Raw genomic sequence first — 18,555 nt, 5'->3', positions numbered from 1 at the left:
AAGTTAGCCAGCCAAAAGCTCATTATGGAAATGTGCCTACTTGTTTTAAATGTGGCCAGGAAGGACATGTTGCAATAGGGTGTAGAGTGAGGCTGGACTACACAAAGAGAGGAACTTTAAACTTGAGGAGACCTATGCCAAGGCGCGGGCATTAGGTCAACATATACATCAGCAGCGTCAAAGCAACAATGAAGGATACGTGGGAGAATCATGTGAAGTAAACTTGGTCATAGAAGGGATACACACTAGAGCCTTTCTGGATACAGGTTCCACGGTATCGACCATTTCTTCGTCATTCTATAAGGAGCATTTCCCACACAAAGATATAAAGGATCTTGATAGAATTCTGACTCTCCATGGAGCAGACGGACACGAACTACCATACGAAGGATTTATAGAAGCCAGTATAGCAGCTCCAGGCTTACACAGCAAAGAAGAATTTCCCTGTATTTTTCTAGTCGTTCCAAACACGGACTATCACGACACAGCACCACTGCTCCTAGGAACAAACATCTTAAGGGTACTACTAGATAACACCAAGTCAAATCATGGAGTAAGATACCTTCAGGAAGCTAAGCTGCACACACCCTGGTATTTAGCATTCCGCACATTGACACTCAGGGATAAGGATCTCGCAAGAAATAACAACAAATTAGGAGTCATCAAGTCAGCAGAATCTACTAGAACAATCATACCACCCAACAGCAGAATAACAATTCACGGATATGTAGATAAACAACTATTGTACCAAGACTCTTGTGCTATGCTACAACCAACTACAAGATCAGCAATACCTGAAGATTTGGACATAGTACCTACAGTTATCACCTACAAATATGGACAGCAAAACACTATACGGGTTCATATCTGTAATATCACCACCAGAACAGTTACAGTATCACCTCGTGCCATCCTATGTGAGTTACAAGCTGTCAACATAGAGGAAATGCCAAATAAAGTTAACACGTTGGATCCAAAATTAGACAACATCAATATCGATACAGGAAATCTTACAGAGGACGAATACCAGAATGTAAGGAAATTACTTTGTCGGAACCAAGATCTTTTCTCATGGAGTGACACAGACATAGGGCATGTTACCACAGTGGAGCATAGCATTGACCTATTGGATGACACACCTTTTAAACAAAGACCGAGACGTATTCCTCCATCCATGTACCAAGAAGTCAGGGATCACTTACAACAATTATTAGATGCTGACATCATAAGGAAATCCAAGTCACCATTCTCGAGCAATGTCGTTCTGTGCAGGAAGAAAAACAACGAGCTTCGGATGTGTGTTGACTATAGGCAACTCAACAACAGAACAAAGAAGGATGCCTACGCATTACCTATCATAGAAGAAATCTTGGAGAATTTGAGTGGGAATGGGTATTTCACAGTCCTAGATGCAAAGTCAGGCTATCATCAGGTGAACATCAAAGAGGAACACAAGGAGCGTACCGCATTTACTGTCGGACCCCTTGGATTCTATGAGTATAATAGGATGCCCTTCGGATTGTCGAATAGTCCTGCAACATATCAGAGACTTATGGAAGAATGTCTTGGTGACCTACACCTTAAGATATGTTTCATCTTCCTGGACGACATCATAATTTTCTCCAAGACTTACAAGGAACATATGGAAAGACTACAACTAGTATTTGACAGATTAAGAGCAACAGGACTGAAGTTATCCCCAAAGAAGTGTAATTTTCTGATGGAATGGGTGAGATATGTTGGACACATTGTCTCCAGAAATGGTATAGAGACAGATCCTGAGAAAACGGAAAGAGTAAGAACTTGGCCAACACCCAAATCACCAGAGGAAGTAAGAAAATTCCTGGGATTCATCGGATATTACAGGCGATTCATCCAGAACTTCAGCAGAATAGCAAAACCATTGACCATCCTGATGCCAATACCCAAAGACAAGAAGAAAGGAAAACAGATAGCCAAACAGAAATGGATATGGGGTGAAGAACAAGAACAAGCATTTACCAAACTTAAACAACTGTTAGCAGAACCACCTATATTAGGATTTCCAGATTACTCAATTCCATTCGAGTTACACACAGATGCCAGTATTCAAGGACTTGGAGCAACTTTATATCAGACACAAGAAGGGAAAAAGAGAGTCATCAGTTATGCCAGCAGAGGATTAACCAGATCAGAGAGAAATTATCCTGCCCACAAGATGGAATTTCTAGCCCTTAAGTGGGCAGTAACTGAGAAGTTCAAGGATTATCTTTACGGAAACTCATTCACCGTGTATACAGACAACAATCCTCTTACATATGTCTTAACGACTGCGAAATTGGACGCCACCGGACATAGATGGTTAGCGGAGTTGTCCAACTATAATTTTAACATCATTTACAGACCCGGTAGGAATAACAAGGATGCAGACGGAATAAGCAGAGTTCCAGAGGATGTACAGATAGATAAAGAATCAATCAAAGCCATCTCGAATTCAACATACACACAAGGATTAGTAGAGAGTATAGCTATAGATACCAATGTTTTTCAACAGACCATCAGTGAATCAGAAATATCAGACACCACCAAAATTGACTGGAATCAAAGACAGGATGCAGATGAGTTATTGAGGAAATGGAAATACTTCGTGAAAAGTGGAAAGAAACCAAAACAACACCAAATAACATCTAATGAGGAATCAAATGCTTTGAGGAGAAATTTCAAGAACTTGTTTATAGAAGATGGTGTATTATACAGAAAAACCAGAACATCAGGAGAAGAAAGAAATCAGCTAGTTTTACCAAGGTGTTACATCAGCAGTGTTTTAGACTATCTACACAACAAATTTGGCCATCCAGGACGGGAAAGGACACTATCCCTGATCAGAGACAGATTTTATTGGAATGGAATGTTTAAGGACACAGAGAACTGGATTAAAAATTGCCAAAGATGTGTGTGTAGGAAGACACCAACAAACCAATGTGCACCTTTGACAGGCATAGAAACATCATATCCTTTAGAACTAGTCTGTATGGACTTCTTAACACTAGAACATTCAAAAGGAGGTTTCCAGCATATTTTAGTGATTACTGACCACTTCACCAGATTTGCGCAAGCCATACCAACTCGCAATATGACAGCAAGAACAACAGCTGAAGCCCTGTTTCACAACTTCATAACTTACTATGGAATACCATCAAGAATCCACAGTGACCAAGGAGCAAATTTTGAGAGCAAAATCATAAAGGAACTGTGTAACATCACCGGCATGAAGAAATCCAGAACTACTCCATATCATGCAATGGGAAACGGGATGACTGAACGCTTTAATAGGACATTGTTGGACATGCTAGGAACATTAGAGCCACATCAGAAATCTAATTGGAAGTCTCATGTTGCACCATTAGTTCATGCATACAATTGCACACGCCATGAGAGTACCAATCAGTCACCTTATTACCTCATGTTTGGACGGGAACCACGGCTTCCAGTTGACTTGGCCTTTGGTATTAACAACCAGCAACAGAAAACATTGTCCAAGTACATAGAAGACCTTCGCCAGAAAATGAAGAAAGCTTATGAAATTGCAACGTCATCAGCAACAGCAGCCCGTTCTAAACAGAAAGAAGTATATGATATGAAGACAAGGGGAAACAACATCAAAGAAGGAGATAGGGTCTTAGTGAAGATTGTCAGTTTCGATGGCAAACACAAAATAGCAGACAGATGGGAGGAGGACATCTACATAGTACTGAGGCAGCCAAATCCCACAATACCAGTGTATGTTGTAAGGAAAGAGAGTGGTGAGGGAAGGAAAAGAACACTACACAGGAACCTTCTACTTCCCATAGGTCACCTGGATAGTTTTAGAGAATCCAGAAAGACAAAGCCAGACAAATCACTGAAATCAGTAGCTGAATCTACAAAGAATAGAACTAAGAAGAATCATCAACCACTACGACAACCAGAACCAGTAGAAGAGACCACTAGTGATAGTGAATCTGAAGAGGAGTCAGACAATGAGGTACCGGTACCAAGCTTTAGTCAGGACATCCCACATGATGTTAATGACGAAGAAGAAGAAAGTCAGGTAGGGATAGAAGTTGAGGACGCTCAACAAGCTGAAGATTCAGATGAAGTGGAAACTGAACAACAGCAACCTACAACTGACCAGTTGGGAGAGATGTCACAGGGTGACAATAGTCAAGTATCAGATGCTGCAGAGATTGCACCTGAAGAAACACTAGTGGAGGATGATGAAGAAGAGCAGCAAGTCAGGAGAAGTACTCGACAGAAGACACAGCCATCCTGGATGAGGAGTGGTGAATTTGTACAATCTGTCCAAAGAGGTAAAAGTACTGAAGATCCTTGGAACGCAAAGGAGAAGATACAGTGCTTACAGAGTATCCTGATGACTGGTTCTTTTAAAGGGTTTGAGAGCAAAATTATTGATACAATGATTGATCTTATGAAGCAATAATGTTCATTTCATGATTTTGTTTTCAGCTTTTCAGAGAATTTTAATTTGTATAATATATTTCAGTTTTTATGATGTTTTCTCACACATTGCTCCTGAGCATTGCATGTGTGAATTTGTAGAATGGTGAGTATTAATGTATATATATAAACCAGAAAATGAAATGTTTATAACTACATTTCTTGATTTTGTACATCTTTCCTTTGATTAATGACGGGGACGTCATTTTCCAAACGGGGGGAGTATGTAGCAGAGTGGTTTTTAATAAATAAATAAATAATTAATAAAGAATATTTATTTATCTCAAAGTGTTTTATATTTATCATTATCATCATTGCACTTTTCACTTTGAATGCTACTAATTCTGACTGGCTGACCTTGTCGACCTTTGACATTACGAATTACGTAGTTTTATTGGCCAAGGGTTTTGGCGGTAAGTTTCTATTGTTCGATGTGATGTGCGGGGGCACTTCCTTCTCGCACGGTCAGCCAACGATACCGGCTGTGAGACGAGTCTGTCTCGACCATTACAAGATATACATTTTGGTTTTACCATATTACTACATTGAGTATTACTATACAGATCACCTACAGTAAGTTATCTATTTTTCTACTTTTATCTTTCTATCTTTACGTAATATAATTTCTTTGATTGAAAGAGAGAACGAGTGAAGTTTTGAAATAAAGTTCATTATCTCTTGTAAAGTAGTATTTTTCAGTAATCATATTGATTATAAGCAACACTGGATATAGATGTTGTATTTGTACAGTTTTATTATTTTTATGATCAGCTATAATATTGTCTTGAGATTACGGCTGAACCCATGATTGTTGTTTTTATATAGGTTCAGTATGCATGTAATATTTGAACCACTAGTACTTACCAGCTTCTTGTAGCAGTCAGCCTAATTCCATAAATTGGTACGCTATAGGAATTATTACTTGTTTTTACATTTTTAATATACTTTGATAAATTATTCAAACTTACGGAAATTTCTATCTAAACACGATTTTGGTAATTCTGTAATTTGTAAGAGTTATTTCCCTTTTTACGCATTCATGAATTTGGAACATTTACAATCTGTTAAATCTATTTTTATTAAAATCCGTGTCGATGTATGAGGACTGCATTGAACTGAATATATTGTTTGATGTCATTTACTTATTGTATTTTATTTCTTATAGGGCCGATATTTTCACTTTATTGATTGTTACATGTGGAACGAGATCCATGGCAATAAAGAATCCATGCAACCCTATAACTGTGTTTATTCATCATATATGACACGGTCACACTACTGCACCGTGTTTCTACACTAGGTTCCTTTTGATATGTAAGAACTGAGTGTTTCAATCTTCTGCAGATTTACTTCACTCAGAACTTACCATCAATTCCCTAGATTACCTGCCAGTGGTGCTTATTCTACTATTACCCTTTTTCTTCTTCTAATGGCTTCCTCCTTCTTCCAATTTCAGCCGTAACTCTCTGAATTGCCTGCTACTACTTTATTCTTTTCGCTTATCTTCTGATTCAACTGTTGGCTTCTTCAGCCAACTTCTGAATACCTGAGTTCTCTGAAGCATCCTTTTATATACCCTTGGACTGTTCTATTCCAAGGGTAGTCAGGTCATTCCATTATTGGTTATTTAAGGTCTTCTATGCGTTTATTCAAACGCCTCTTAACCATTACAAAACGATATCTGGATGACATTTTAGTGGTAGTAAAATTACATGCAAAGAGTGAACTTAACATGCAGTCGGTCACATACCTAGCTTCGGAAAACTTTAAGCAATAAACTTTAATTAAACATGCAGGCCTCTCCTTGTGTTTTTACTTGTTTCTGTCTTAATCATCAAGGTTTAATTTTTATTAAGGATGCCGATTTCTACTGTCCTGTTTTGATAGAAATATTCATTCGCCTCATGTTTACATCATAGAAGAACGAGTGACTGTTTGAAGTTCAAGGTACATTTATTTCATCTGGAATTTTTTTATGGATTCCAAAGACTGGAAATGAGGGGATTTCATAGATAAGATGATGAAGCTGGTCGTGATGAGGATGTCTCCATACCAAACCAAATTATACAAAATAATTTGAGGTTTTTTTTCGGAAATTGAACAATGAGAGGCGAGAATACGAAAAATTAAACTATATCAGAGTAAAAGGTTAATTTTCAAAAAACATAAATTATTTCCAGATTACTTACAGGGTGTTTCAACAAACATGTCCTGACTTTTGATGTCTATATTTTTGCACAATAATGAAATATTTTAAAAATTTTAGCTGTATCTTAAAGCCTTTTTGCATTATAATTGTGATATGAACAAAATAAAATACAGCTAGTACATTTTTTCCATTAAAGTTTTAATTACATTTTCAAAAATTCGTTTGAGAGGTCAGAAGGTCAAATTTGCTTGTTCTCAAAGAAAGGTCTTGTCGTAAGGAATACACATGTACAATATGAAAGACATAGCTCCACTTAATCAAAAGTTATGGGCAACAGACGGACAGACTGACGGAGAGACGAACAGACGAATGAGATTTAATGTCCAATTGCTTTCGCGAAAGCGGGGGACAACTAGTTTTTTTGTTTTTTTTTTCTTTTCTCATGGTATACATGTATTGCACAGATCCATAATTATGATTTGATGAAACATAACAACGAGGTTGTATCTGGAAAAGGGAAGTAACTCTTAGAAGAGTTAAAAAATTATTTATTTTATGACTTTTGGTAATGTTACGATTTTTTGTGCTGGACTGTAATGTTTAGTGTTCAGTGTTTAAAGCTAAATAGAACTCATTCCTTAAGTTCAAGGAGGGGTCATTGGCTACAATATACAATTTAGAATTGTGAAAGCAGATTTTCACATCATGCATTAAAAATGTAATATAACTAGAGCCGAGCTCGTTGCAAAGCAACGAGAAGGTTTTCCGTCCTGTTTGACCGGAAGTAACTTTCATTTGAAAAAAAAAAGAGTAATGAAGTCGAAAAATGGTGTAATCCTCAAAATCTATGTTCATTTTTGCAATATCAAGCTATTTTTGGCAACTTCCCATTTGACCGGAAGTACCGTCAACGAACGGAAAATTAAGATTTAAGCTTCCAGTGACATATGATATCCAAAAACCTGTCAATAACAACAAAAATATGCAATTCTTGACTACTTCCGGTTTGACCGGAAGCTACGTTCCCAGACGTATTTTGCCAACCTCATTAGATAAAGCTTGACATTTTGAACAACTTTGCTTATTTGACGTATTATAAATTCTCAATACTTTTATAGATATTAAACAAAAACTTTCAAGGGCCGTAGATCCCTTATTTTAGGGGCCAGCTCCTTTTTGATGATATCAAATGAAAGCGCTTGTAATTATGCACAACTTTTATTCTACATGTCTTAACAAAATATTTTTAGTTTTCAAGATAAAAACAAAAATATCTGTAAATTTTCGCTCTTTTAGGGGTTCTAATTTTTTACCCCTATATAGCGCCATTTTGAATGCAGAAATCGAAAAACAAAAACCGATGTGCACAACTTCAATCCTTCTGTTATCTAAAACAAGTAAAATTTCTGCTCCAGCTCTAGGGATCTCTGAGCCTTTATCCGGAAACGAAAGTCTATGATTTTTCGTTTAAAGGGGAATAACTCATAACCGGTGATGTAAACTTAAAATAAAATATAAATTATATTTTTTCAAAGTGAACAAAACAATGAACATAAACTACAAAATTGGTTGTCTTTTCAAGGATGTTGCAGGGTAACTTGTGAGGAAAAGAAATAATTTGAAATATAAAAGCTGAAGTGCTCAGAAATGAACTAATGGTGGAAAAGTGAGAATGAGATCACAAAAGAGCATATGTCTAAGTTTTATGGACTTGGAGCTGGTGCCCCTTAATCAGGACATTCACAGTTTCGAACACCCTTTCTTCCAGTCTCTGAATACTTTTGTCCACCAATTCTTGAAGTTCTCATGTTCCTGCAGACACAAATGCAGTGTAATCTTGTTTTAGGCTTTCAGAAACCAAATATCAGTAAAATCAAAGAAATCATGAATCAATAGACTAAATTTATAAGAAATGATGTCATAAGTATCTTGTTTTCCTAAATTCTGATATTATCATTGTACCCTGTGAATCCTGAAACTCTCTTCAATTCAAATCCTGATGAAAAAAAATTCCAATCATTATAAAATTCCCAACATCTTGAAATACTGTAAATTACTTTTTATTCGCGAGAACTTTATTTTCGCGTAATTACGCGAGACAGTGTGCTCGCGAAATTTTAATTCTCGCGTATAAGAGTATTCCTTAAGAACATATAAAGCAATAACCACAACTCGCGAAAATTTTGTCTCGCTAATCAAAAGTCAATGACTATCTCGCGAAAATAAGGTGTCGCGAAAATTTAGTGATCTACAGTACCCTAGTCCAAAAAATCTGACGTTTTCCTGGCATGTAAAATATCAAAATCGTAAAAAAAGCCAAAAAAAAAGTCAGATTTTTCAGACTAGAAATACCCTAGTCCCGAACTCTTGCTCACTCTGGTCCAAACCGTTACTCTGGTCTACAAAAATTCAAATAAGTTTATTTACAAAACCGAACAAGTTCTATCAGATAAACACATTTTTAATGATATACATTACTAACAAAGTTTTAAGAAATAAAAGTTGAGTGTCTCTGTCACATTTCACCGCGGGCGATTTTATTTTTAACTCGCTGCTCCCTCACCATTAGCCTTCGTTCTCTCTCATATTCCTTCATACGTAACACAAAACTGAAAAAAGTCAGAAAAAGATGATAAACCTTTAATAATGACATATTTTGATATGATTTCTCAGTGAATTACATGTATATTCATTTCAGAGAATAGTTTTCATTTTGCGATAAAAAAAATTAGATTTTTTGTATTCTGGTCAAATTATTCATATGATATATACAAGAACAGTATAGATAGTTTTCGGTAGGCCAGAATTTAGCAAGAGTTATTTCCTGTTGGCCGCCATACTGGAGGTCCTAATGCTCATATTGCTTCATTGTTTAACCAATCTAAAATTTTTATATTAATTTATTATATTATATTGTTATTTTGAATTAGGAATCATTATTTTTTTTGAAGTCTATAAATTTTTTGGAAGCCTCCTTTATTTAAAAATAATTATTTAATAAAGATTTTCTACCAAATATTTCTGCTACATCCTCTTAAACTTGGTAAAACCAAGAGGAAAAATCACAGAGTCAACCTCCAATATGGGGACCAACGGGAAGTAACTCTCGCTAAATTCAGGCCTATCGAAAACTATCTATATATGCAGCCACAATTTCAAGGAAAAAAACTAGGTATTCAGGCATTTTAAGAAAATTTCACAACTTTAACATTTAAATGGTTTTAGCATTGTTTAGTATTTTCTATAATGCATTGCGCTTGAAGCATTTCTTATAATCATTTCAAAACACCATGGATCACTTCTAATTTACTATCATGATAATAAACTTTGGTATTAAAGGCTAGACAATAGACAGACAATACTATCTGATGGAATCATTTAAATTTGTGGGGGTCAATGGTCGAGGGTAGGCAAAATGTTGGTGGTTTTATGGGAGAAGAAATTTTTTGGGTATCTTGTATATAAACAAGATTAAATGAATAAATATGTTGATAAAAAAATTATAAATTTGTGACAAAGGTGACCCAAGAAGTCCATGAACATTGGTCCCCCGGGTACATTGATGATTCCACAGTAGTTAACAATCACTGTAAGGTACTTTAGAGATCTCTAGGGTTCTATGTATAGTATGACAGCTTCAGAAGGATGTTGTCATTGATCTGGATAAGAGTTTAAATCTTACTATACTGATCTTGTATTAAAATGTATTTCGTTACAACATTGACAAATGCTTAAACTGTCATAATTTTGATTGCAAGATACTGGTCGGTACATGTACTAGGTGCAGAACTGTAGCTCTCCCCACAAAAATATGCAAGTGATTGAGATTTTCTGTTAGCATCCTCACAATCCAGGCTTCTTGAGTAAACATGTTGCCGTTAGACCCCTGGCATATTTCATTCAATATTCATGGGCAGACTGTAGTGACCTCTATTAGAAAAATTACAAATCTTGATTCTCTCAATCAATCACATTAAGCCATTCTATGATAAACAACTTGTAATCTGTGTGTTTGAGGTGTTAACTCAATCCTTATCTAACTATTTATGAAAGCTTTAATTTGATTGGTGCTTCTCAATGAAAGAAGCAAGCCCACGGATATTGAATGAAATGTGCCAGGGTCTAACTTCGATGTGTTGACTCCTGACCCCTGGCTTGCGAGGATGTCATATTAGAAATCCTGCACCTGCAACTGTAAACAGATGATTTTAAACTTTTAAATTAAAATGTACCTCTTGTCTGACGTCAAACTTGTGTGATGGGTCGGTGACCTCTTACAAGTAAAGAAGTAGAATTAGAAGTAGAAGAAATATTATCTTACTCTTCGTGTTCACAAGCCTCGAAATCCTGATACACTGGATCACAGGGTGTATAGGGGTAGCTATAAGACCTCTGACATTGAAGGAACTTTATAAATTGGTAAGCACAATAATCTCTTCTCTTCATAGGAATATTATAAGCATCCAGTTCTTCTGGCGACACCCTGGGATCTGTAGACAAAAAAATTTGAGATAAAGATTTAGGAGATTAGATATTCTCTCAAAAAGTCCTACTATTTTGGAATATAATTTATGCTAACTTTTTTTAAAAAGAAACAAAAGAATGAACTCAAGCTTTGCATAATGAATTGAAAAATTTACTGAATTGTTTGCAGTTTGAATTTCCTCTACATGTAATAAAGTTGATAATATTCTACCTCTTATTTTTCTTCCATTGGGAAATCCGATATTCGGATCAAATGAAGGCTCCTTTTTCCAGTCAGGCCTCAGCTCGGGTCCATACCACAGGTCCCTGAATGGAGCACCATTTACCTGTCCCATGTCTGGAGAACTAGCTGGGTAGCTCTCCTTCGATGACCGAGAGCATCAAAGCGGTTCCGTGTTGTTTCGCTTTCTTTTATTTTTGTGTAGAATGGATATCGGTAATTGAATACTTTTAAGCTTTGCTTTTCATTTTGATATTTTTATCTCTTTAAAGCTTGATTTCAATTTTATAAATTTGTGTATAAATAAGTCTTTTAGCCATTTAAAAAAAAAACAACAAGAAATTATAAAAATATATTTTTACCGCATTGTTTACCATGGAGCGATTTAAAGGAAACCGCCTAAAATTAATTCTTGCAAGAAATGTTTCGTATCATTTCTAAGCTAAGAACGACTTAACCAAATCTACAGCCATTTATAATTTCCGGTCTCATGGTCCCAACACACTGACAGTATGGTAATAATGGCTTTTATTCGTAGACTTGTTTATCTTATATTTACATTTATTTACCTTCTGATCTACATTAAAAATGACTAGGCCTAGATATCTTGATCTTTTTGATAACTTAACTTTGGTTCTAAGATTTAAAACTAGATCTCTTTATGGTGGAAAAAAGGAGGGGGGTTACCGGTATGAGGAATCTATTTTACTTTTAAACATGTTAAAGCCTAAAGGTTTATATAACGTAGCGGCAGAACTGTAGCTCTCAGAAAAAAAATGTATAATGACAGACCAGAGAGCTACAGTGCCACCCATTGAAAAAACTGTATATTTATTGCGCTAAAATAAGTGTGCTGTTTCTCGATTTATTTCTCTATGTTTTTAAAACTGTCCAGGTCATCTCAAAATATTACTAACCCTGTGTTCCTAACATATTTTTTCACTGTTTCCACAACAAAACATTTCTCATAATTGTTTTAATAGCCCTCCTGGATCTGAAAATGAGATCATCGAAAATTTTGCCTCGTTATACTGTCATTTTTGTTTGTAAGTTAATTCGGTTCAACGCACTTCATACAGATGTAAACTAAGAGAGTAATTAATAGAGGAGTAAAGGACATTACAGGGATTTTCCACTACCCCGTGTAGGGCCGAATATGGGCCCCATTCCCAATTGCAAATTCCATTTATTTTTCCCAAAAATGAACAGCATGTGTTCAATTTTTGAATGCACAAAAACTCCACAAATTTAACTTGATCAAAATTAATGTAAAACAAACATTATCAGGTTTGAAATGTGAATGAAATGAACAAAATTTGAGGATATTTGACTAAAACTGCATAATAATCAAACTATTCTCTGAATTATAGTTCTTAATGATGATGTAAAAATCAATTTTATTCATTAAAAGTGTTTATTTTTTGAAAAGTCTCATGCAATAAGAATTCCCAAAAAGTAACAAAATGTCGTTAAATTCCCAATTGTAAGGGCCTGGGCCCCATTCCCAAAATGGTGTGGAAAATCCCTGACATTTTTGAAATCTAACTTGTTTGCAGTAAAAATTAAAAGGTAAAAATTTGGAAGAATTAATCCAAAACCGAGCACACTTTTTTTGCGCAGTAAATACAGTATACTTTTTTTTTTTTTTTTTTTTTTTTAAATAAAAATCTATATAAAAAACTTCATTTCTCAATTACAGTTAACTACAATACTGGTTATGTTGAAAGTACAAATTTCCCAGGCAAAAATAAGAATGGAAGAGTTATTTGTCAATTTATTTGCATAAAATAGAAAAGGACAATGTTTTGTCTTTTTTCGAAATGGAAGGTTTAGGCGCTCTGAAATATTTCACTGGTTTTTTGAGGCTAACAATGCTGTTTTAAAGAAAAAAAAGGGATTGTTGAGAATAGAGATTTTTTAAATATGCAATGGCTCTGGTTTAATTATTTTAGATTTACCTATAGAGTAATTAAAACAGGTATTTCATATGAAAATCTTAATCAGTCACTTGATGAGTCTTATGTTTTATCTATTGATTACAGAAACCTATCCTGCTACATGGACACGAGCGGTCCATCACACAAATCAAGTACAACCGAGAGGGAGACCTGATCTTCTCCTGCGCTAAAGACTCACAGCCAAATGTATGGTACTCACTGAATGGCGAGAGATTGGGGTCATTCAGGGGTCATAATGGTGCAGTGTGGAACATTGATGTCAACTGTATCCTTGTGGTAGAGCAATTTCATCATGTTGATGCCTATTTTTGTTTTTCATTACACTTAGCGTACCAGAAAAGACCTCCAAAATTACTATCAAAGTTAACAAATTTAGCTCATGATATTACATGTACTCTGTTCCTAATTTTTAATTCTTGTTCTGTGGCTGAAATGTAACCTTTTTACAAATTTATTTTGTATGAAAGGTAAGCAAAAGTTTATGGTTTAGACAGATACATATAATATATATGTTTTATATAATTCAAACATAATTAACAATTTATAACTCTGTGGCTAATTAAGTTGCTGATAGTTATTTTCCTGAGTAAGATATAGGGGAATCAACAAAGGTGCTGACAGCCAGCGCGGACAATACCTGTAAACTCTGGGATTGTGAAACAGGTAAGACATTATATTAAATACAAAGGTAAAGCATCATTAATAATGGTTTAGTTTTAAGCACAGCTGACCCAACTTCGCTAGGTTAGTTTCTGATTGGTTTACCCTCATCATGAGTGTAAAGGAATCAGACACCTGATGCCTGTTCAGCAGAACAAACATTTGCGAGCGCTTGCCAAAATTACTATTGGAGGTATAAGGAATTTTGGCGAGCGCTAGCGAACGTTCGCTCTGCTGAACAGGCCTCTGGCTTGCAAGGATGCAGCTGACCATGCTGACTCTGGGATGACTTGGATTTCAGAAGGCCCATCAATTCCAATTTTTATCATATTTGTGTTAAAAAAATTACCCAGAACTTTGTTTTTGTGTAAGTGCCTCTGACCAGGTCAAGGTTTCTGAGCAGTTTCCATGGTTACTATAAGCTCAATGAAAATCAACTTTGCATTAAAGATACATTTGTTGATTCACACTATCAGAGTTGCTTTAAATGTGGGATTTGACCTATGTTTTCCAGACAAGAAAATATGTTAAACTTAAAAGATTTGGGACAATGACCAAGAAACTATAAGGCCTAACTTATCTAAACTTGCATGGGTGATGCAGGAAGTGATGAACACTACTTAAGTTTTTTTTTGTGTTTTGTGCTTGAGGGGGGGGGGGGTTAAGATTGATGAGGATGTTGTCAGTCTTTGGATAGTTGAACTACAGGTATTGATTATAAACTAATAAGCTTATTCAGACATGTTTATAAACTTAAGGCTTATTTATCACCACATGTCAGAGAACATTAAAGGGCCAGAAAAATTCAGGGGGCGTGCAGGTGACGTTTCACGATAGATTAGCCAAGCATATTTTGTCTGACAGAATGGAATATCATTTCTGTGGAATGAGCATGCTCTATAAGTGATACTGTGACGTGTTTTACAAGCCATGTAAGTGATACTATGTTGTGTTTTACAAGCCATGTAAGTGATACTATGACGTGTTTTACATGCATTGTAAGTGATACTATGTTGTGTTTTACATTCCCTATAAGTGATACTATAATGTGTTTTACAAGCCCTGTAAGTCAATACTATGATATGTTTTACATGCATAATGTAAGTGATACTTTGCCATGTTTTACATGCATTGTAAGTGATACTATGACATGTTTTACATGCATTGAAAGTGATACTATGGCATGTTTTACAAGCCCTGTAAGTGATACTATGATATGTTTAACATGCATAATGTAATTGATACTATGCCATGTTTTACATGCATTGTAAATGATACTATGATGTGTTTTACAAGCCCTGTAAGTGATACTATAATGTGTTTTACAAGCCCTGTAAGTGATACTATGATGTGTTTTGCAAGCATTGTAAGTGATACTATGACATGTTTTGCATTCCTTGTAAGTGATAATATGATGTGCTTTACATGCATTGTAAGTGATACTACACGTATGACTGTGCTTTACTGACAGGTAAGATCCTGGCCTCTTTGGACACCGCCACTGCCGTCAGGACGTGTGGTTTCTCCTTCAGTGGGCGGTACATCATGTACACCACCGATAAAACCATGGGACGTCCGTGTGAAATCCACATCTTTGACGTAGATGATATACGTAAGTTTTTTATCATGTTGATGATATACTGAAATCTTAAATGAGGTCTCTGTTGACCAGATCACTTATTATATCTATCGGATAAGTCCTGTATTCAATAGAATGATGTAGATTTTTCTGCCTGGAATTAATTTACAATATGTAAGCAGTCACAAAATTTCTGTGGAAATTTGTCACGGCGATCTTTTAAAAAATGCATTTAAGACGTGAAGAGTCAATATTAAACAAAATTAGACGTTTAGTTTTCTACCTGCGGATTTAGAAGATATTGTGATCCTTTGGAATTATGACCTGGTGGAAAAAAGTGTGTTTGCAGTATTCAGTTTCAGGATAGTATTAAAATGATTTCTAAGTTTTAATTACAGTAAAAACAGACATTGTTCATTACCTGACAGGTAATTAGTAAGCTGTATATTATTTTTAGGAAATGGAGAACCAGCCATGGTAATTCCCATCACCTCCTCTAAAATCACGTCAGCCATCTGGGGTCCGTACGAAGAGTACATCATCACTGGTCACGAGAACGGAGAAATCTGTCACTACGATTTCAAAACGGGGGAAAAACTCAACAGCTGTAAGGACCACAGCAAGCAGATCAATGACCTTCAGATGTCCAAGGACATGAGCATGCTCATCTCAGCCTCCAAGGACACGACGGCCAAGGTCAGTGGTAGACCAGGCTTAGTTCCTGGGAAAATCAGATTTTAGTGCTCTCTTTCATAATTTTTGATAATGTCAAACACAGTTTGATAACATTTAACTATGACAGAGAGCAGAGGACAGCAATACAAATAAGAACAAAGAACTTAAAAAAAATATTTATCAATTTTCGAAAAATTTTCGTGGAAACAACGTTTTCGAGGAAAATTTCGTTGAGAGAGCCTTTACAAATGAATGTCATGTTTCAATGAACATTTGAATTTGTGGAGCTGATCCATGAAAATTGGTGCTCAATGTATTCCAAATTCAATAAAAACTTAATGTTTAATGTAACAGCTGATACTGTTCTTTTTGACATTAATGAAATAAAGCTTCACATGCTAGGACACATGAATACATTTCATGGACATTTATTTAAAAGACTTGACACTTGTAAGCATAAGTTCATCAGCTGTGTTTGTGATTTTCAGAGATAAATTGAGTTTTTTATTCATGATATCTATGAATTTCAGTTGTTTGAAACCAAAACACTGGAGCACATGAAGACTTACAAAACAGAGAGACCTGTAAACTCTGCCTCTATTTCTCCCATCTTTGATCATGTGAGTATTTCATTTGAACTAAATTTGCTAAAAGTCTTAGCTTAGTAAAGGAATACTATTAATTCAATACACATAATAATGCAAGCAATACAATGTCTCTGGGTATATAGAAGAACAGGGAATGCCCCTACAAACACACTGAGTTAATAGCACCACACGTTTTGACAGGTGGTGCTGGGTGGTGGACAGGAAGCTATGGATGTCACCACCACCTCCACCAGGGTGGGTAAATTTGACGCCAGATTCTATCATCTCGTGTTTGAGGAAGAGTTTGGGCGGGTTAAAGGTCATTTTGGTCCCATCAACAGTACAGCATTTCATCCTGACGGTAAAAGGTAAAGACATAACACATCAGTAAATAGGACGACTTTAGTGTCTATTTGTAATTTGTATCATGTTTACATTGCTCTTATTGTGAGAGGCAAACTCTTTAGTGAGTTTTCTTTGCTTTGATGTTCATTTAAGTGACTGATAAAAAGTAGGTACAGTTTGATATGCATGTTTGTACATTATGCCAAGTAAACAAGAACTTTCAAAAGAGGGTTTGTTTTAAATATTGTTTTTGTTTTACAGCTACAGCAGTGGGGGAGAGGACGGTTACGTGAGAGTACACTACTTTGATCCGAGTTACTTTGACTTCCGGTTCGAGTATTAACCCAGATCTGATTTTAGTGACCTGAAATAGACAATTGTCAGTGGCGAGACCAGCTGTGAATTATGTGGACCTTACAGAATAAATCTTGGAAAACAAATCTTGTTCGTGTTAGCTTTACAGAGCGCTCATAATTTTGATGATGTTTTAACTGTTTTGTACTAAACAAGAGTTACCAGCCCTATGCTTTGGCTTTTTTTGCCCACGTAATCAAAGATTCTGGGATATATAGTTTTTGCCCTGTCCATCAGTCTGTTAGACTGTTTGTCCACAAAAACTTTAATCTTATCCTTAACTTTCGATTGGTTGGGCTTTAATATTTCACATGACTGTATTCTTTGTGACGAAACCTTTCTTTAGGGTATGAATATATTTGAACTCTTGACCTTAAAGTTTGACCCACTTTTGCATAAATTTATTAAGTTTTAACCCTTGTCATAACTTTTATACAGTTAGTGTTAGGGTTTTCATGCTTCACACATATTCATTGTGACAAAACCTTTTCTGGGGCCTAATTTTTTGTGACCTTTTGACCTTAGAGTTTGACATACTTTTTAAAAACTTTAACCTTGGCTTGAACTGTTAGTACCAGTGATTTTATATTTTACAGGTTTATTCCTTGGGACAAAAGATTTCTTTGGATATCAAAAATTTTCACCTTTTAATACCTTGAAGTTTGATCTGACTATTTGATAAAACTTTATCCTTACCTATAATATCTGAACAGTTGGTGATAGGGCTTTTATATTTCCCATGTAGATCTGTATTTCTTGTGACAAATCCTGTTCCTTTGTAACGGTGATTTTGACCTTGACTGGTGTTTGAATCTGAAACTTCAACCAAGTACATGTAGCCATGTAGCAATAACTTCTGAGTGGTTAGTTCTTGGGCTTTCATATTTTACATGTGTATTCATTGATGTAAGTTCTTTCTTGAAAAACAAATTTTTGAAACTTGACATAGGCTTTGGAGTTACTTGTACATGTAACTGGTATTTAAGAAACTTGAACTTTTCTTCATAGGCTGTCATATGGGGGCACCAGTGTTTCACAAACACATCTTGTTATAATGTAATTACTGG

At 35.5% G+C, this 18,555-nt stretch overlaps 2 protein-coding genes across 2 annotated transcripts; one reads left to right on the top strand and one right to left on the bottom strand.

The window, feature by feature from the left end:
* Positions 1-9,065: 9,065 nt before the first annotated feature.
* LOC134234605 (NADH dehydrogenase [ubiquinone] 1 beta subcomplex subunit 7-like) lies at positions 9,066-11,508 on the bottom strand. The gene is made up of 3 exons (XM_062716684.1): positions 11,322-11,508; positions 10,947-11,115; positions 9,066-9,234 (listed from the first exon to the last, which is right to left on the bottom strand). The coding sequence occupies exons 1-3, from the start codon at positions 11,443-11,445 to the stop codon at positions 9,141-9,143; spliced, it is 387 nt and encodes a 128-aa protein (XP_062572668.1). The 5' UTR covers positions 11,446-11,508; the 3' UTR covers positions 9,066-9,140.
* Positions 11,509-11,773: 265 nt separating this feature from the next.
* Positions 11,774-17,574, top strand: LOC134234597 (eukaryotic translation initiation factor 3 subunit I-like). Its single transcript, XM_062716672.1, has 8 exons — positions 11,774-11,845; positions 13,373-13,553; positions 13,886-13,951; positions 15,420-15,560; positions 15,985-16,223; positions 16,733-16,822; positions 16,991-17,157; positions 17,396-17,574. The coding sequence occupies exons 1-8, from the start codon at positions 11,843-11,845 to the stop codon at positions 17,475-17,477; spliced, it is 969 nt and encodes a 322-aa protein (XP_062572656.1). The 5' UTR covers positions 11,774-11,842; the 3' UTR covers positions 17,478-17,574.
* Positions 17,575-18,555: the final 981 nt, after the last annotated feature.

Source organism: Saccostrea cucullata, unplaced genomic scaffold, assembly GCF_032062105.1.
Source record: "Saccostrea cucullata isolate Sc308-1 unplaced genomic scaffold, CSIRO_AGI_Scuc_v1 ctg571, whole genome shotgun sequence".
NCBI lineage: Eukaryota > Metazoa > Mollusca > Bivalvia > Ostreida > Ostreidae > Saccostrea > Saccostrea cuccullata.
This window is presented reverse-complemented; position numbering and strand designations above follow the sequence as displayed.

What these genes read in the sequence shown, in the direction of transcription:
- LOC134234605 (XM_062716684.1), bottom strand. Translation starts at nt 11,445, where the DNA reads ATGGGACAGGTAAATGGTGCTCCATTCAGGGACCTGTGGTATGGACCC. An exon ending in CAATGGAAGAAAAATAAGAG is followed by an intron (nt 11,116 to 11,321) that starts GTAGAATATTAT and finishes TTTTGTCTACAG; the next exon opens with ATCCCAGGGTGTCGCCAGAA. An exon ending in GAGGCTTGTGAACACGAAGA is followed by an intron (nt 9,235 to 10,946) that starts GTAAGATAATAT and finishes GACTTTTTTCAG; the next exon opens with TTTTGTGTTACGTATGAAGG.
- LOC134234597 (XM_062716672.1), top strand. An exon ending in GTGGAACATTGATGTCAACT is followed by an intron (nt 13,554 to 13,885) that starts GTATCCTTGTGG and finishes AGTAAGATATAG; the next exon opens with GGGAATCAACAAAGGTGCTG. An exon ending in TTTCTCCCATCTTTGATCAT is followed by an intron (nt 16,823 to 16,990) that starts GTGAGTATTTCA and finishes ACGTTTTGACAG; the next exon opens with GTGGTGCTGGGTGGTGGACA.